The sequence below is a fragment of the Lingula anatina genome, chromosome 1, assembly GCF_051362555.1.
Source record: "Lingula anatina isolate TDL-2025a chromosome 1, LinAna3.0, whole genome shotgun sequence".
Lineage (NCBI taxonomy): Eukaryota > Metazoa > Brachiopoda > Lingulata > Lingulida > Lingulidae > Lingula > Lingula anatina.
In genome coordinates this window covers 57,620,013-57,637,587 of record NC_141767.1, presented here as the reverse complement: position 1 = coordinate 57,637,587, position 17,575 = coordinate 57,620,013, and the positions used below count along the sequence as shown (strand labels likewise).

At 34.7% G+C, this 17,575-nt stretch overlaps 1 protein-coding gene across 3 annotated transcripts; it reads right to left on the bottom strand.

Moving 5' to 3' along the window:
* Nucleotides 1-24: 24 nt before the first annotated feature.
* On the bottom strand, nt 25-16,404 carry LOC106178124 (thymidine phosphorylase-like). Of its 3 annotated transcripts, none has more exons than XM_087000061.1 (8): nt 16,267-16,404; nt 7,828-8,030; nt 7,116-7,344; nt 6,690-6,808; nt 5,482-5,644; nt 4,626-4,853; nt 1,124-1,264; nt 25-773 (listed from the first exon to the last, which is right to left on the bottom strand). In XM_087000061.1, exons 2-8 carry the CDS (start codon nt 8,023-8,025, stop codon nt 634-636), a joined length of 1,218 nt encoding a protein of 405 aa, XP_086856187.1. In that variant the 5' UTR covers nt 8,026-8,030; nt 16,267-16,404; the 3' UTR covers nt 25-633. The 3 variants fall into 3 exon arrangements, with proteins under 3 accessions (XP_086856187.1, XP_013416636.2, XP_086856188.1); XM_013561182.2 differs by lacking the exon at nt 16,267-16,404 and adding an exon at nt 13,871-14,214; XM_087000062.1 differs by lacking the exon at nt 16,267-16,404 and adding an exon at nt 11,846-11,869.
* Nucleotides 16,405-17,575: the final 1,171 nt, after the last annotated feature.

Sequence of the window (17,575 nt, the reverse complement as noted above, 5' to 3'; positions counted from 1 at the left end):
TTAAACAAGGTAAAGATCATAAACTGGAGAGGAATGATTTATTAAAGTAGGGCATTTACATATAGTAGACTAAAACATTTTCACTTTTTAAAAAAAATAGAATTAGATTTTCTTCATCGCTAACCCCACTCTGCTTTGTTTGACATATAATGCAAATTATTAAGAAGGTAAAATACTAACTTCTTAGTATATACACACAAAATATTTAGTGGGCACATTTTCAATTTATAGAATTTTTTGAAAGCTAAGTTATGTGAAATCAATTGTTGGCAGAAGTGACAGACCATTCTGTCAAACATAACATTAACTGTCAGTAATCTGAGTTAGGCAAAGTCATATATTCTGTAAGTGTAAATGAAAAGAACTGTAAAGATATTATATCAAATCCTTTAAATGTATGTCATTTGAATTTCTATCAATACACAGATTTTACAATACAAGATGTCGTGATGAATGTGTATTGCCAAGTTTAAGTCACCTCCTGAAACTGGGATACTACAACTGTAACAATATTTCAACAAAAAATTAGTATTGTAGGATAGGCATCTTTGGACCTATCTTCTTTCCTGTCATTTTCTTTGGGTCCATCTTAATGAAAGAGAGTCCCACACATCCTGGCCACTGCTCCATATGCTAAGCTGACTGGCTTGTGACAATGTCCAAAACCAAGAGTCTACTGACTGGTTCATTTTCAACTTTTAAAGCAGCTTGGACTTTGTTCAACTGATTCTCTCCAAGTGGTTCATCGTGATGAATTTCCACCCAAGGTTTTCCTTAAATAAAAAAGTTAAAAATAAATATATTGGGTGTTTAAAAACAACTTTCCCTCTAGTCAAGTAAATACTTTAACATGTTAAATTAAAGATAGCAACAGCATCAAAGCTAAATAATAAAGAACAATGGAAGTTTTAGAAATTTGGAATGTATGCAATATGATGTTTTAAAAGGCAACAAGCAGATAATATGAGAGTACAGCTTTTAAATATCAAACTGTAAGTCTGATGAAGACAAATGACCTAGACTGTAGTTATAATGAATCAGGTGAATGCCTATTAAGGTTCAACAATAATTAATAATAAATGTTTCATTCCCTTTGTATCCCATGCTGATAATTCCAACATACCTCTTTCAATCCTGTCTCCCACTTGTACCAAGAGCTGTATGCCCACTGCAAAGTTGATCTTATCCCCCGCCTTCTTCCTGCCAGCTCCCAATTCACCAGACACCTCAGCCAGTTTTAGTGCATCTATGTCAGCAACCCAACCTGAGCAACAATGTGTTTGTCTCAACTAATACATTCGTAGCACAACCATTCAATCTTACAATCTTACAATATCAACTTTCAAGATGGTCTTAAGTTTCTCAACATAACAAAAAAATGTTGCCTAAAAAATGTTGCAATATAATAATGATTCATTCAGAAGAGGGAGCAAATATGCATACATCCTTCTATCATATGTAGCCTCTATTCTAATGGTAACAAGGCAGCAAAGCTGTCAAATGTACAGACAAAAAAAAAACAGAAAAAAAATGCAAAATAGGTCATTTTGTCAATTTTGATGCAATAATAAATAATGCTTATAATAGCACAGTCAGTCAACACTGATTTTTAATCATGCACAACAGGTAACATGGTCAATAACAGGAGCGGACCCTGAGATATTTTCTGACAGTATTCCAAAGTATCTTTGTTGATCCATCCTCCATTTTGATGGTCTCCCAACAGAAACCCGTTCATATAAACTTTAAAGTCTGACTGTCTTCCAGGAGACTGAGAAGATGGTTTCAATCCACCCCTTCAATAAGATTACAGTTTCAGGACCATGAGAGCTAAAATTCACATGATGAAAGTCCCCATATATGAAAAATGATGACAGTGCATAAAATAATATTACAGCGTGTTTAAAGACATAAATACCAATACAACTGCTTATGTGGAAATACTGAAAATGTGAAGAGCCTCAGGTGGATGAGAGTTAAAAGTCACACCTTAAAAATGCCAGTGTTGGAGAAAAAAATTAAAAAGAAAACAACAAAAATATAATCCCAATGAAGCTGCTATTCACTGCTTCCTTATTATGGACACTATGTTATCTAGCAGAGAGCTTAACCTTTGGGAGTTTACAGGGAACTATCAACAAGTGTGCTTTATGAAATTTCATTTAATGGCCACTTAATTAGGCAAATGAGTTTATAACACTGAACTTAGCCTAGTGAATACCCAAGGGGACTTTACAGACTGACCACACAAATTTGTCTATCAAAGGTCTTCAGGCCCATAAGTCACACCTTAAGAAAAGCAGAAAACAATAATGCGCAAAAAAAAAAAAAGAAAAAAAAAAGGAGACTGCCAATTCTGATGCAATAATACATTATGTTTAACTGCACAGTCAACATCAAATTTTAATTATGCACAACAGGTAACATTGATGAAAGTAAAAGCATAAGGCTTCAGGCCCATCAGAGTTCAAGTTTACAATTAGAAAGTGCCAGAATGAGATAAATGAAAATTTCAAAATGCATAAATTTGATAAAAATGATAATCCAATAGAGCTGGTTTTCTAATATGAGCTGTATGTCAATCCTAGGAATCATTCTTGTAAGAATAGTTAAAAAAATAGAAAGTAACACTTTACTTTACATAATATTAATGGTGGCAGAGCACAAAGTAGGGTTTTTGTCAAATTTGATGCAACATTTCATAATAATTAACTAATTAAATACCACCAATTTTAAAATATCTACTATTAAAAACATGGACATTAAGAAAATTTGATTACCACTGGGCTTCATGCCCAAGGGAGCTCTAAGTCCCACATTGAAAATTGCAACATGTAAAAGATAAAAATTTTCACAAAAAAAACCTGTATCACTTCCAAACAATTAACTAATGAGACAATTTTTCCACTGAAGCTGTATTTCAGTCCTATGTTTCTTTCCTGTAAGTGTGAGAAGAGCAAGTGCCCAGAATAGGGTTTTGTTCAATTTTGATGCAATATTACACAATGCTTAACAGCATAATAACCATAAATTGTTTAATAATAAAATAAAAGTATCATGGATATTCAGAAAATGTGACTGGCCCATAGAGTTCAGAGTCATACTTTGAAAATCCCAAAATGTAAACAAGAGAAAACTGTATTGAAAGAGTTTATTTCCATTTTCAACACCTTTTTTACATAAAGCAAAATAATCAATTTACGTCATTTTTATATGATCAATCAAAAAATATGTTGTCAAAGCAAACATATCAATAGCACAATTATAAATGTCCAACTTGCTCCATTCTGAGATTCTGAACATAGTGAATGGTTGAATCTGACAAACTGTAAAGATATGAGTTTTTTTCCCCATTTTTGACACTTTTTACGCAATACACAATATCAGGTTTACCATCATTTTTATATAATCAACTAACAATGTTGTTAAGATGCAGAAAATGTCAAAAGAACAACTTAACATATCTAATTAGTTCAAAAATGAGACTGTTAACATGCCTGAGAATTAAATTTGAGGAAAAAACAATTATATACAAAAAAAGGTATAACTTCACCAAACCTTTACTGATCAAGCTTATTTTCAAAACTTAATCTGTATTTCAGTAACACTGATCACTACTGTGAATTTCAAGACAATTGGCCAATCGATTTTCCTTAAAATGTGTTATAGGTGTTGCATATATGCTGAAAAAAAGTGAAAAAACAGCAAAACTTTAAAAAAAGGCCCTGATCATGCCAATTTTCGAACTTGACTTGCGTATTATAGACATTCATCAGTTCTGTAAGTTTCAAGCCAAAAAGTAAAACGGTTTTTCAAATACTGTGTTATCGGTGTTACATAAATGCTGAAAAAAGTGAAAAAACTGCATAACTTCCATATAAATGGCCCGATCATGCTGATTTTTGAACTTGACCTGCCTATTATGAATATTCATCAGTTCTGTAAGTTTCAAGCCAAAAAGTAAAACGGTTTTTCAAATACTGTGTTATCGGTGTTACATAAATGCTGAAAAAAGTGAAAAAACTGCATAACTTCCATATAAATGGCCCGATCATGCTGATTTTTGAGCTTGACCTGCCTATTATGAATATTTATCAGTTCTGTAAGTTTCAAGCCAAAAGGTAAAACGGTTTTTCAAATATTGTGTTATCGGTGTTACATAAATGCTGAAAAAAGTGAAAAAACTGCATAACTTCCATATAAATGGCCCGATCATGCTGATTTTCGAACTTGACCTGCCTGTTTTGAATATTTATCAGTTCTGTAATTTTCAAGCCAAAAGGTAAAACGGTTTTTCAAATATTGTGTTATCGGTGTTGCATAAATGCTGAAAAAAGTGAAGAAACAGCATAACTTCCCCAAAATAGGCCCGATCATGCTGATTTTCAAACTTGTCCTGCGTATTATGAATATTCATCAGTTCTGTAAGTTTCAAGCCAAAGGAAAAAACGGTTTTCCACTTATCATGTTATCGGTAAAAGTGCAGGGCAACGGCGACAATGGCGACAACAGACGCAGGTTATGGCTATATGTACAGACGCATCTGTGTCTGTACATAAAAAGGAGTGTGAGGGCGTTTCTTTCTAGTCCCTATCCTCATCAGCACTATATCACACATAAAATACCTTCTTCCACACTATTGAGAGGTGTAACATTATGGGAAGATGCCAAGATGTTTGAGGTATTCCCCTGTTTCTGGCACAACTGCTCGGCAACTTCTTCTGCTACGCCTTGAGCTTTCAGCATGGCACAAAACTTCTCCAGTGCTGCACCACTGCTGATTACATCCTCCATTTTGAGTTTACCAGCAGATACTGTGGAAACATGCTGTGCAGCATATAACAAATGGGCCCCTTTCATCAAAAGACAAAAATATGTTACAGAAAATTTGTATTATTCATTTTGAAAAGATGTCCAGTTAAAAAAAATACAATAAATAAAACATTACAATGAAACAACCATACATGTTTTACACAGTGGTTTATTTAGAAAGTTTATTATCCTTTATATGGTGTTTAACTACAGGGCCCCATGAATGTTTTAAATACTTGTGCTATCTTTCTTTTTGTAACTAGTTCATCATTTTTCACTGAAACTTGTTTAATATTACTTCAGCCATCTTCCTCTATCTCTTTGTAATTTCACTTTTATTCATTTATTTTTAGAGTAAATTATGTGCTGTATGATTATGTTTATTGTAAACACCTTTAATGAATTATTATTAAAAGGCTTTAAAAAATAAATATTGCTAGTTGTCCTCCTGCTAAATTTAACCTCTTTTTTATCTTAAAGAAGTTGCTACTTACCAAGGAACTACAGTATAATATATATATATATATATAAAATAAACAAAATGCAAGTGAAAGATAACAATATACTAGTATGCTTTTTATAAACTGTTTAAGGTACAAAGTTTAGGAATGGAAAGAGACATTAATGATAGTCATTAAAATCACTGATGACTTTGAAATGAAAACTCACCCAAGTTTACTACCAGTTCTTTCAAGTCTCCAGGACCCTGTCCACGAAGACAGTCCAGTGCTTCCTGTACTTCAAGACTGTTTCCAATGGTCTTCCCCAGTGGACTATCCATGTTGGTAAGCAAGGCAACTGTCTTAATGCCCATGCTCTCACAGCTGGACACCTGTCAAGTGAAACATGGTTCACCAGTTGGGCATATGCATTTTTTTCAGCAATGACATTTCTTAATCACCATTAGCACTGTTTATGACTTTCTATTTGTGAATTTGAGGTTTGATATTAAATATAACATTGACAATGACACCATCCATAAAATTGTCCTCAACAACATAATTGCCAATTATTTGACCAAGCAGAAGAAAGGAAACATATCAATCAGACAGCAACAACTTCAGATGAGTGTTGTTGCAATTTTTCATCTAGGAAGATTTTCAGGTGTTAATTACATAATATTTTAAAACAACTCTGTAAACTTCAATATATTGTTTTGCAGAAAAGAAGTATCAACCTTGTGTGTGAGTCAGTCAAAATAATCACTTTTTAAGATCTGCAAAACAACTATTATCAAGGTCTATAATTGTACACTATCACATAATGTGATCTATTAGAACATTTCCACTATATTAATATGTTAGGAAACAAGTCTGGTACCTCACGTAGACATCAGCCGGTCTACTGATAATACAGGTGGAGCTACATTGTCAACTAGACTAAATTGTACTTAATTGATATATATTTTTACTGAAAGTGCAGTAAGCTGCAATTATTTCCATAAAATAACATAACAGTTTTTTTTTTGGGAGGGGGGATAAAAATATGACTTTTTTTTCTTTTTTTTTCTGAAGGAATATATTACAATTCTCACAGCATTGTGCAGCTATTGAAAATGAATAAACAACTTAGAATCCTTCATGAGATTTGTCATCCATCATCATTTCCATTTTTTAATACGTTAGGAAACAGTCTGGTTTTAAGTCAACACTGATAAGTACCTCACGTAGACATCAGCCAATCTACTGATAATACAGGTGGAGCTACAAGTACATGTACATTGTCAACAAGACTAAATTGTACTTAACTGATATATTTTTACTGAAAGTAAGCTGGCATAATTCCCCCAAATTACATAAAAATTATACTATGTTAGATAAGACCTGGACACATGTACCATGCACAGATATGTATACTTGTTAACCACTTATAGTTACCATTAATCCACCCAATTTACGACCTTCTTCAACATTTTTGGTGTATGATCCTTTTCCAACTTTTATGTCTAAAACCAGTGCATCTAGACCTTCTGCTGCTTTCTTGGAAACTATTGAACCTTAATGCATGAAATAAGATGATGTAACATAAACATGCATTAATTTTAAAAACATGTTTGATAAAAAATTTCAGTTCTCTGTAAAAAAATAAAAGAAATAAAATAATATTAAAAGAGTCAACAATTTTTACACCACCTACAATTTGATGCCAGCCATATATACTCCTCAAAAACTGTTAAGGTTGCTTATTTACTGTGGATAGGGGGAAAATGAACATCTAATAATTAAAGACAAATTTTTCAAAAAAAAAAAAATAACACACTATTTCTGTGACATGCAATAGGCTTATGACAAAAAAAACATTACCTACAATCAGAGGGACACTGTCCACAGTACTGGTGACATCTCTGGTAGCGTACATAATACGGTCAGAGGGCACCAGAGTATTGGTCTGTCCCACAATGCAACAGCCCACCTTTTCCAGGATCTCAAGCATGTCAGAAGATGCAATCATTACCTGGAATCCTGGTATTGACTCCAGCTTATCTAAAGTCCCCCCTGTGTGACCCAGCCCACGTCCTGAAATCATGGGAACCTGGAAATGAATGGAGAGTAGTAAACTGTATAAAATGTCTTACCAATAAATAAAATGTTCCATTATGTATGTGCAATTTTAATGGAATCAACTTAAATGAGGACTGAAAAATTAAATGTTATTAAAGGGATAAAAAAATGTTTGTATGAGATTCATATTACACAAAAAATACATAGTAAATAACTCACAGTAATATTATTTCCATTTTACCATTAAAACAGCAATTATTGCAATTATTCTGGAATATGTACTTGCCATTAGACCTTGTGAACCTTAATAATGGCTATACCTCTGTAATAATTTCTTAAGAGACTATTACAAAAAAAAACATACTTTTTAGGAAAAAAATGACTTCAAATGTCAGAGTGGACTTGTTTATTATTGGTAAGTAAAGGATAATCATTGCTCATTCCTAGGAAATTAGTTTTTTGGCCAAAATGAACAGTAGTCATCCCTTTAATTTCAAATACATAAAAATCCTACCTTCATCCCACAAGCGGCCAATGCAGGTGCCAGGGGCAAACTAACCTTGTCCCCGACCCCCCCAGTACTGTGCTTGTCTACAACACAACCTTTCCACTCTAATGGCCAGGACAACACCTCCCCAGAGTCTCTCATAGCTCTGGTCAGCCAACTTGTTTCCTCCAAGGTCATACCATTCAGGAAAATTGCCATCAACATGGCCCCTGGCAATTGCAAAAATTCAGTGGGATGATGAGAGGTAAAACTGTTAACATCCAGGATTTACTTTGTTACTCATTCTGTTACCTATTTTGTCATTAGTAACTCTGATGCCTTAACTAGCTAATACATGTATCAATGAATAGAAAAAATCTCTCATACCTGTCATCAAAAGCTAGAAATTTTAGGAAGTTAAATTTGCTGGCATGGATGGACCAGGTGAATCTGATGAGATATTTCTTACAATGTTATAATTGTTGTTGTTGTTATTTTTGTAGGTGATAAAGGGTGTTATGTTTTTTTTTTTTTTTTTTTTTTTTTTTTTTGTAGGAGATATAGGGTGGAATAGGAAATCTTATCTGACAATTTTCAATGTTGACAAGTATGCAACTGAATAACCTGCAGCTCCGAGGAATCATAAACTGAAGAAATGTTGTATAATTTCAAGTGTCACCTCGGGGCTGCATGAGTAATCTGTGTATATTTGTTGAGTAGTTCAAATCTTATCAATTTGGTTTCATTTTAAAGAAATACATTTTATGACATTAAGTCCCAGACAAGACCTATATACTTGTGTACACTTGCTGGGGCCGTAGCAATAGTCTGAAAGTTCAATAGTCTGAAGGTTCAAGGCTCAAAAAAAAAAAAAAAAAACTGTTATGTACAATTTAGTCTAGTTGACAACGTAGCTCCATCTGTATTATCAGTAGATTAGCTGATGTCTACATGAGGAACTTATCGGCGTTATCAGGTAGACTAAATTGTCAGTCAAATAAATTAAATAGATTTTTTTTTCCTATTAAGATCAAATAGGTAATTTGCAAAACATACTAGAAAATTTGCGTGATGTAACTAGGCAAGAACTGATACAAAAAATAAGAACATTAAATGATGATTTAAAACAAATAAGAAAAAAAAGATACAGGGTATAATAATAAGGTCAAAAATTAGATGGATTGAAGAGGGGGAAAAAAGCAACTAAATATTTTTTGGTAAAATTGAATGGAAAATAGAAATTTCGTTAACAAAACTATAAATAAAATACACAAAGATAATGGTGACTTGGCCACAAATCAGAATGATATTATGCAAGAAACAAAACAAAAAAAAATTCTATGAAAATCTTTTTACAAAAAAGGGGACAGAAGATGTTAATCTGAAAGAGTTGTTAAGGTCCTACGAAATGCTTTAGATGAATACTACTACAGCCAACATGCTTGAAGGGAAAATCACAGATGATGAATTACTTCAGACATTAAAAAAATATGAAAAATGATAAAAGCCTGAGCATGGACGGCTTCACAGTGGAATGTTTAAAGCTTTTTTGGATAGATATACATTCCTTTATTCTCCATTCCACAAACGAAGCATACAAAACCAATGAATTGTCCATTTCACTCGCTCAAGGAGTAATAACCCTGATCCCCAAATAAGGAAAGCCAAAAGATTTTTTTACAAAATTTAAGGTTAATCTCCCTTATGAATATAGTCTATAAATTGGCATCCGGGTCGATTGCAAATAGAATTAAAAAGTTCTACACACTGATCAACAAAGGCCAGAATGGCTTTATGTCAGAAAGATTTATAGGGGAAAATACAACGGTTGTTTACAACATTAAAGAACACTGTGAGTCTTTCCAAAAAACAGGACTTGTAATGCAAAAAAATTTCTTGAAAGCATTTGACTCTTTGGAATGGGACTTTATCTTAAAGACACTTGACTTTTTTTGGTTTTGGAAAATCAATGATTAAATAGGTAAAAATATTTTTGAAAGATTCACAGTCATGTATATTAGTGAATGGACATTCTTCTTCCCTCTTAAAAGTATATCAAGGCTGTCGCCAAGGTGATCCCCTCTCACCATACCTATTCATATTATGTGCTGAAATTCTTTTTAGTATGTTAAGAAATAATGACCATATAAATGGCATTAAAATGCATAATAAAAATTTTTTAATATCTCAGTATGCTGATGATATGACAATATTTTTAGATGGAACTGAAAATTTTACATGCTGTGTGCTCCAAACTCTAAAAAACTTCGCTAGCATGTCTGGTTTAACTGTAAATTCACAAAAAACAAAAATGATTTGGATAGGAAATATGAAAAATTCTAACACCGTTCTTTGTAAAGATTTTAAATTAGATTGGAATTCAAAGACTTTGGACATTTTAGGAGTTGAGTTTTCAATCAACTTACAGGAAATGATAGAAAAGAATTATAAAGATAAATTCAAAGAAGTAAAGAGGTGAGACCCCTGACAGTATTAGGTAGGAATGTAGTTCTAAAACCTTTGATATTAATTACCTTACTCATCTTTTTACTTCACTTCCTAACCCGAACACAGATTTTATTAAAGAACTATGTTTTAGATTATGGAATGGTAAAATTGATGAAGTTAAAAGGGAAAAGATTATTCAAATTATAGAAATGGAGGAATTAAGACAGAGTACTGACATTAAGTATCACATTTATGCACTAAACCTAACCTGGCTAAGAAGATGTATATTTTAAAAAAGATTCAAAATGGAAGACATCCTTTTTAGACTCAATGAATACCAAATTTACAATGGGCCGAAATTGGTCAGGGAAAACTGATATCTATAAGATGTAATTTAAGAAACTCATTTTGGAAAGATGTTATTGATCCCTGATAAAATCTGCTAGATCATAAAAGTGTCTGTACCAGAGATTAATTTTTGAAGGAATGCATAAGGTTAAATGATAGAATCTTGATAAATAAAAGAACTATGACGAATAAAATTTGGCAGGAATCAGGCATCAATTATATAAATGATTTGATTGACAAAAATGGAGAATATCTTAACTTTAATCAAATTACACAAAAATTTGGAAATATTACTGATTTTGTTACACTTGGTGGTATGATATCTGCTTTAAAAAAAATACAGCTTTTAGACCTCAGTGCACATTGAAACAACACCTAGTGGCACCAAAGGACAAAACCCCCCAAGATCACCGTTGTGGGACAATATACAGGATCAATTGCCATGACTGTAATTCCTTTTACATTGGTGAGACAGGTAGACAGTTGAAGATCAGGGTGAGTGAACACAGGAAATCAGTGATTGTAGGCAATACCAGCTCTGCCATTTCTGAACATGTACACCTATATAGGGTGCTTTCCCAGAGCTTTAGATCGATCTAAGGATTAAGTTTTAGATCGACCTAACTCCCTGGGGGTTCACGCTAAATTGCAGTCAGCCGAGCGGGCACCATAGTTAATTACCCCCTTACAGGTTTTAGTAGGCGGGACAGACGCTTAAGCCGGCCAAGCTGACAGTAATCTAGTGAGACTCCCCACAGGGATAGATCGATCTAAAAATCTATGGAAATGACACCGGCCACAGTATCGATTGGAATTCAACTAAGATTCTTGAATCTGAATCATCCGACATCCCGCGAAAAATACGATAGGCTATCAACATCAGCCGATACCAGCCACCCATGAATAGGGACGGGGGGGGGGGGGGGGTTGATCTACCTGACATTTATAAGAGGGTCCTGGCCGCTATACCACCTAGCGGTCAGTGAGTGTGAACAACTACTCACGTCAGCCTGATGAAGGCCTTCGACCAGATGGCCGTAAGCTAACGGTACGGAAAAATTTAGGCTTGTGTCTGAGAATTTTCATTTTTAATTCACAAAGTTATTATACATTGTTACTATTTTTCTATATTGTGAAAATAAAAAAAAAATTAAATAGATTTTTTAAAGCTTAATTGATATATCCATTCAGTTGTGTCAAATAACAATAGCTCTGAAAATAAATTCCCCCTTGACAGTGGTATTATTACCTCCATAGTATTACGCAGGCTTGCGTTATTTCTGTTTGTCAGTTAGCTGATAATCCACCCTTCAATTCAACTTATTATATAAACTGACAAAGTAGATAAGATACCAGTGCACCTGTACTCTTACTCTCCAACTTCTCATAAATGCATCATGAGATAGATCACTTAAATAAATCAAAATATTGCTAATGCATGAAGTGGTATCACCAACTATTTTGTGAATAATAATAACGCTACATTGTTATTCTACCATCTATTTTTTTAAATTAAACTATGGCTTTTTTAAAGGGCAGAAAAGGTTGCACGTTGCAGCCTGTTATCAAACAGTAGCGAATTCTAAGAACACTGAATAATAAGATAGAGGTGTGGCTATATGTGACACAATTCAATCAGGATACATGTACAAAATAAGTTAGATAAGACAAGTTCAGTACCATGTACTGAACGGCATTCACCAAGTAATTCCCTAAAAAGATGCATCTCAGATATTTGAGTCTGTGTTTGTTCTGTGGGCTTATCGCCCAGTAAATCCTTGGTAAGCTTCTTTATTACTTTATAAAAAATTTAATCACATGAACAGGGTGCTCCCCCCCCCCCAAAAAAAAAAAAAAAAAAAAAAAATCTGGGAGTTCAAGTCCTGTGAATGGATTGCCCACATTCACTGCTGATCAGTCTCTTCTGATGTCACTGTGGCAGTGCTGAGGAAGTTTGGCAGTCACTGGGGAGCAGAGTCTTAGATTGAGATGGACAGTGTTTCCAGCAAGACAGGGCCACCCCCCACACATCAAATGACACTGTTACCTGGCTGAGAGAGGACTGTGGGATTTAATGAAAATTTTACATATATATATATATATATATATATATATATATATATATATATATATATATATATAATAAAAAGAAAAAAATAACAGCAACTTTTTTGCCCCGACCGGTTTCTTTCTTTCTTCAGGGGTTTTTGTTTATTTGTTACTAGGTGATGTCTTAAAGGCTAAAATGTGACATCTGTAGCCTTTATGACATCACCTGGTAACAAATAAACAAAACCCCCTGAAGAAAGAAAGAAACCGGTCGGGGCAAAAAAGTTGCTGTTATTTTTTTCTTTTTATTATATATAATATTACTCGTACAGGAAAAAAGTTTTGATTTTTAATATATATATGTAAATTTTTCTTTAAATCCCACACTGTCCATCTCAATCTATCACTCTGCTCCCCTGTGATGTCCGAAATTTCCTCAGCACTGCCACAGTGACATCAGGAGAGACTGATCAGCAGTGAATGTGGGCAATCCATTCACAGGACTTGAACCCCCAGATTTTTTTTTTTTTTGGGGGGGGGGAGGGGGGGGGAGCACCCTGTTCATGTGATTAAATTTATTTTAAGTAATAAAGAAGCTTACCAAGGATTTACCAGGCGATAAGCCCTCAGAACATACACAGACTCAAATATCTGAGATGCATCTTTTTAAGGAATTACTTGGTGAATGCCATTCAGTACAAGGTACTGAACTTGTCTTATCTAACTTATTTTGTACATGTATCCTGATTGAATTGTGTCACATATAGCCACACCTCTATCTTATTATTCAGTGTTCTTAGAATTCGCTACTGTTTGATAACAGGCTGCAAAGTGCAACCTTCACTTATCTTAAGAAAAATAAGTACCAGTACAGCCATCAAATGATTAATGAACTGAATTAGCAATCACAGCAAAATAGGAAAATCCCTAGAGGAATTTATGTAAGTGTACCTCCAATGCCACAGAGGCCAATCAGTGCAACCAAAAACCAAAAACATTTCTTGAAATTTGATGGACCTTTGTAGGATATATATATATAGTGAGATCGAGTTGCTGACAGATGATGAGTGAGATGTTACAGATACAGAAATGTGGGACACAATGAGCGCCAACGTCCGTATCAGAGAGACAGAGACAGAGAGAGACAGAGAGAGAGAGAGTAACAATGAAGAGTCGTCATTCTTCACAAGATACCCCTACTATGCTGTGGAGTAATACCACTTACCAAGCTGACAATCTTGTACTGCTCCACCTTTTTCCTTGACAAGTTCTTGGATGAAGAACTCAATTTCTTCCCTAGAAAAAGTCTTGCGGTCTCTCTTCTTGCGTATTAGTCCAGGAATACTGAACATGGTGATTCCTTGTCTGGTCTTACTTGTAAACTAATAAGGTTGTTTACTGGTAGCCTAGTGTTTTGGCATATGCTTTTATTTAACCAATCCACGCGTTGAAGCTTATCAGATCAGGCAAGGCCTTATTCACATCAAACGGTAGGCCTAATAGTTAGGTGGACGGTCCACTGTGGTGTGTCCTAACATGGAATAACGCCACAGGTGTTTTTACATATGCAAGGCAAGTTAGAGAGGGCCAGTTCATTACCGTCACACCAAAGCTCACTTTAAATAAATTGGTCATGTCCAGCGAGTACACGTGTGTGTGTGTGTGTGTGTGTGTGTATGGGGGGGGGGGGGGGGCGGCGGGAGGCAGGTGACGTTCACACGCACACGCAGTGGTTATCGATGCCTCAAGTCATAACGAAAACAAGAATGTGAAATAAGTGTTTTTACATATGTCAGAAATAAAGTCTGATCGAACCCACATATCACCTTCACGTGACCTGTAACGAATTCACGATGTGACTTGTGAGGAGTAAGTTGGATGTGGTCGCGGTTGGCTCTTATCGCCGGTCGTCTCTCACTCCGTTCACTCCCGTTCCGAGCGTCGGAATCGTTTCTGAAAAACGCCACTAATTTGTTTTGAAAAAAAAAAAAAATACAGCACCGTACTATTTATTGGTTGCCAGGTTCGTTTTTGAAAAACGACACTAGCTTCTCGAGAAAAACGAACCTGAAAACCAGACACTACATCTTCAGAGCCCTTTTGAAGTGACAAAAAAAAAAAAAAAAAAAAAAAAAAAAAAAAAAAAAAAAATCACTGTTAGATGTATTTTTAGGTATTTAACTATTGCATTATTTACAAGTGTGTGTCTGAAATACCTCGCTGGGAAATAACCAAATAACCAGTGACAGTGATTAGATTCGATGTTTACGTACCCTCTTCTGCCTGTTAGTGCTTGTCTTATCTATTTACCTTATGATGATAACTTTTGAAATCTGTTACGGCCATTCACTTTGACTGAGGTCATGTGAACATGCCTCCGCACCAAAACTCCCGTACCCCAAAACTCCCGTACCCCCTCCCTAGTTAATTTTTGCCTAACTCGCATCGATACGAACCCACACCGATACACCCCCGCATCGTTGCTTCCACGCTTCGTCACTCCCCAACATTGTTACTTCCCTACATCATTACCCCCCCCCCCCCCCCCCCTCATCGATTGCATTTAAGAAATTCTTTAGGAAAATGTATAAGTTGGCTTACGTACCTAAATTTGGGGAAACTTAATTTGTTTATTGGTATGTGGAAAAAATACGATTGACCGATGGTTATGCGTTGCAATCAACTACACTTGGGATTTGACACAACCCTTTACCGGACTGACCATAAAATTAAGTTGACTTGTCCATTTAACACATTTGAAAATAATAATAATAAAAATAAAAGAAAATTTGTCTACCGATTCTGTTTAACAGTGTATAGAGTTGCCGCGCGTTAACCAAAATATACATTTTGTTTAGCCTAAGGTTTATATTAATCGTTGACACAATTTGAAAACAGACACGTAGCATACGAAGCCGCAACAAAAGCGCACTGCAACTGTACCGAGACTGAAAGGGTTCTGTACGATCACTTTTCAACAGACAAACCGATTTTTTCCTTCGTGACCTCGAGGTCATGTCGGCGAAATGACGGCACCCGCATACCCTCTACAGATATTATAGTGAAATCTTGAAAAATCCAGAGAACAAAATGACTGTTTATCTAATTAATGGCATATCTGTGAATATCTTGTGAAAAATCAATCTGTTGCTCTGTAGACGGTAGCACCCGCACATAATGCTACCATACTTGCCGTAGCTACATATAATACATGTACGACGTAAAAATCGCACGGAAAATCGTACTGCTTCATCGTATGGCGTCCGTGGCAAATGTAATGTAGGCTTAAACTTAAAAAGACCTTTGCTTCTCCTAAATACGCCTTTTTATTGAAAAATAGGATTATTATTATACACACTTGGTTGTTTATCAACGATTTCTTTTTCTTTTAAAAATAAAGGGATGTTTAAGCTGGTTTTTCTATTTACATGTCAGGCCCATAGCAAGGGGGGGGGGGGGTTCGAAAGAAACACCCTTTTTGCTAGGAAAAGGTCCACTCTGGGTAAAATAAATATATGATCTAGGTACATGGAGTTTTTATGGAAAAAGGTCCACTTTTTCAGAAAAAGAACCCCCCTTTTGAAATTGCTGGCTACGGGCCTGCATGTACTGATCACTTACTTTCTTTCCAGCATCTTTCCCGTGATCCCCGTTTTTCACGTTGTCCATCAAGTATTTGACATTTCCTTGATCGACACTCTCAATGAGCATTAGTTCACACCTTCTCCCACTTAATGACTAAAAAATGTTCCACACATTATCAGTGAAAGTTAAAGTTCAATTGGTGGAATTTGCAGCTGCTGGCGAATCAAGTTCTTTAAATTACAAGGGGGCATGCCAGACATTTAAGCTGCTTAAACTGAATGCAATTTAGGGAGTATCCCCGAGGTAATTCGATTCAACTACCTGGAACTTGCCAACATCTTAACATAACATAATATAACAGAGACACATAATTGGATTTTTCTAACCCAAAGGAAGTAACATTGTGCTGGCTCACATCCAAGTTAACAAGCATTGATACACATGATTTGCATTTAGTTAAATAGTAATAGTTAGTTAAATAGTTATTATAAAGTGAATGTGAAGTAGACAATACACCATGGACTAGGTTCGGATGTTGGGAGGTCGCTCCCTTATTTCGACTGCAATATATCAATAGGGCAGAAGGCATTTAATAAATCAGAAAAGTTCCTTACTATTTCAAAACAAGACAGCGCATTCCAAACAAACACTCAACATGACAAAAATGATTAAAGCAGTACAACAAAATTTCACAAATATTTTTGTCAATTTTGATGCAATATTACAAGAAGGTTAACAGCCTTATAGCCTCTGCTTTATAATTATGTTCTAGTGTTTCTGTGAACATTCAGAAAACAACTAACACAGGGCTTCAGACCCTTAAGAGTTCAGAGTCACATCCTGAAAATGCTAAATGGTTTAAAATGAAAACTTTACAAAACAACTGCAGGTGACATCACATAGCATCTGTCCATAAACAGATCAAAGAAATTAATCAGTAAAGGATGAAGATCCCAGATTGAACATTATTGGAATTTTGCCTTAGATACATATCCTTGACCTATTATATGTAAATATACCTAAATGATACCATGAAAATGAAGAGATGTCAATTTAATACAACGGGGGCTGAGAGTTTACAAACAGGTCACATGAAAATTTATTTCAGCAATAGGTTTTTCATTGTTGGTTACTAATGTAGGTTATAAGGCCGCACACGGGTAAAATTCAAATACATCATGAGCCAATTTCAGCACACTTGAACTTGCCACTACTTGTCATGAGAACTTGCCATTTTAATATTAAATGCATTTTAATTGGGTTTTTCACAATCAATTTTAGTTTTTGAGTTCATTTCAGTTTTTTTTAATGTATTTGACAATTTAAAAAGTTTCCCTAGATGCAT

Excerpts from the sequence above, each read along its gene's own strand:
- LOC106178124 (XM_013561182.2), bottom strand. The coding sequence starts at position 13,997 with ATGTTCAGTATTCCTGGACTAATACGCAAGAAGAGAGACCGCAAGACT. Across the intron at positions 8,031-13,870 it reads AGTACAAGATTGTCAGCTTG|GGGCCATGTTGATGGCAATT; the intron begins GTAAGTGGTATT and ends TGCAATTGCCAG. Across the intron at positions 6,809-7,115 it reads CAGTGTCCCTCTGATTGTAG|GTTCAATAGTTTCCAAGAAA; the intron begins GTAATGTTTTTT and ends TCATGCATTAAG.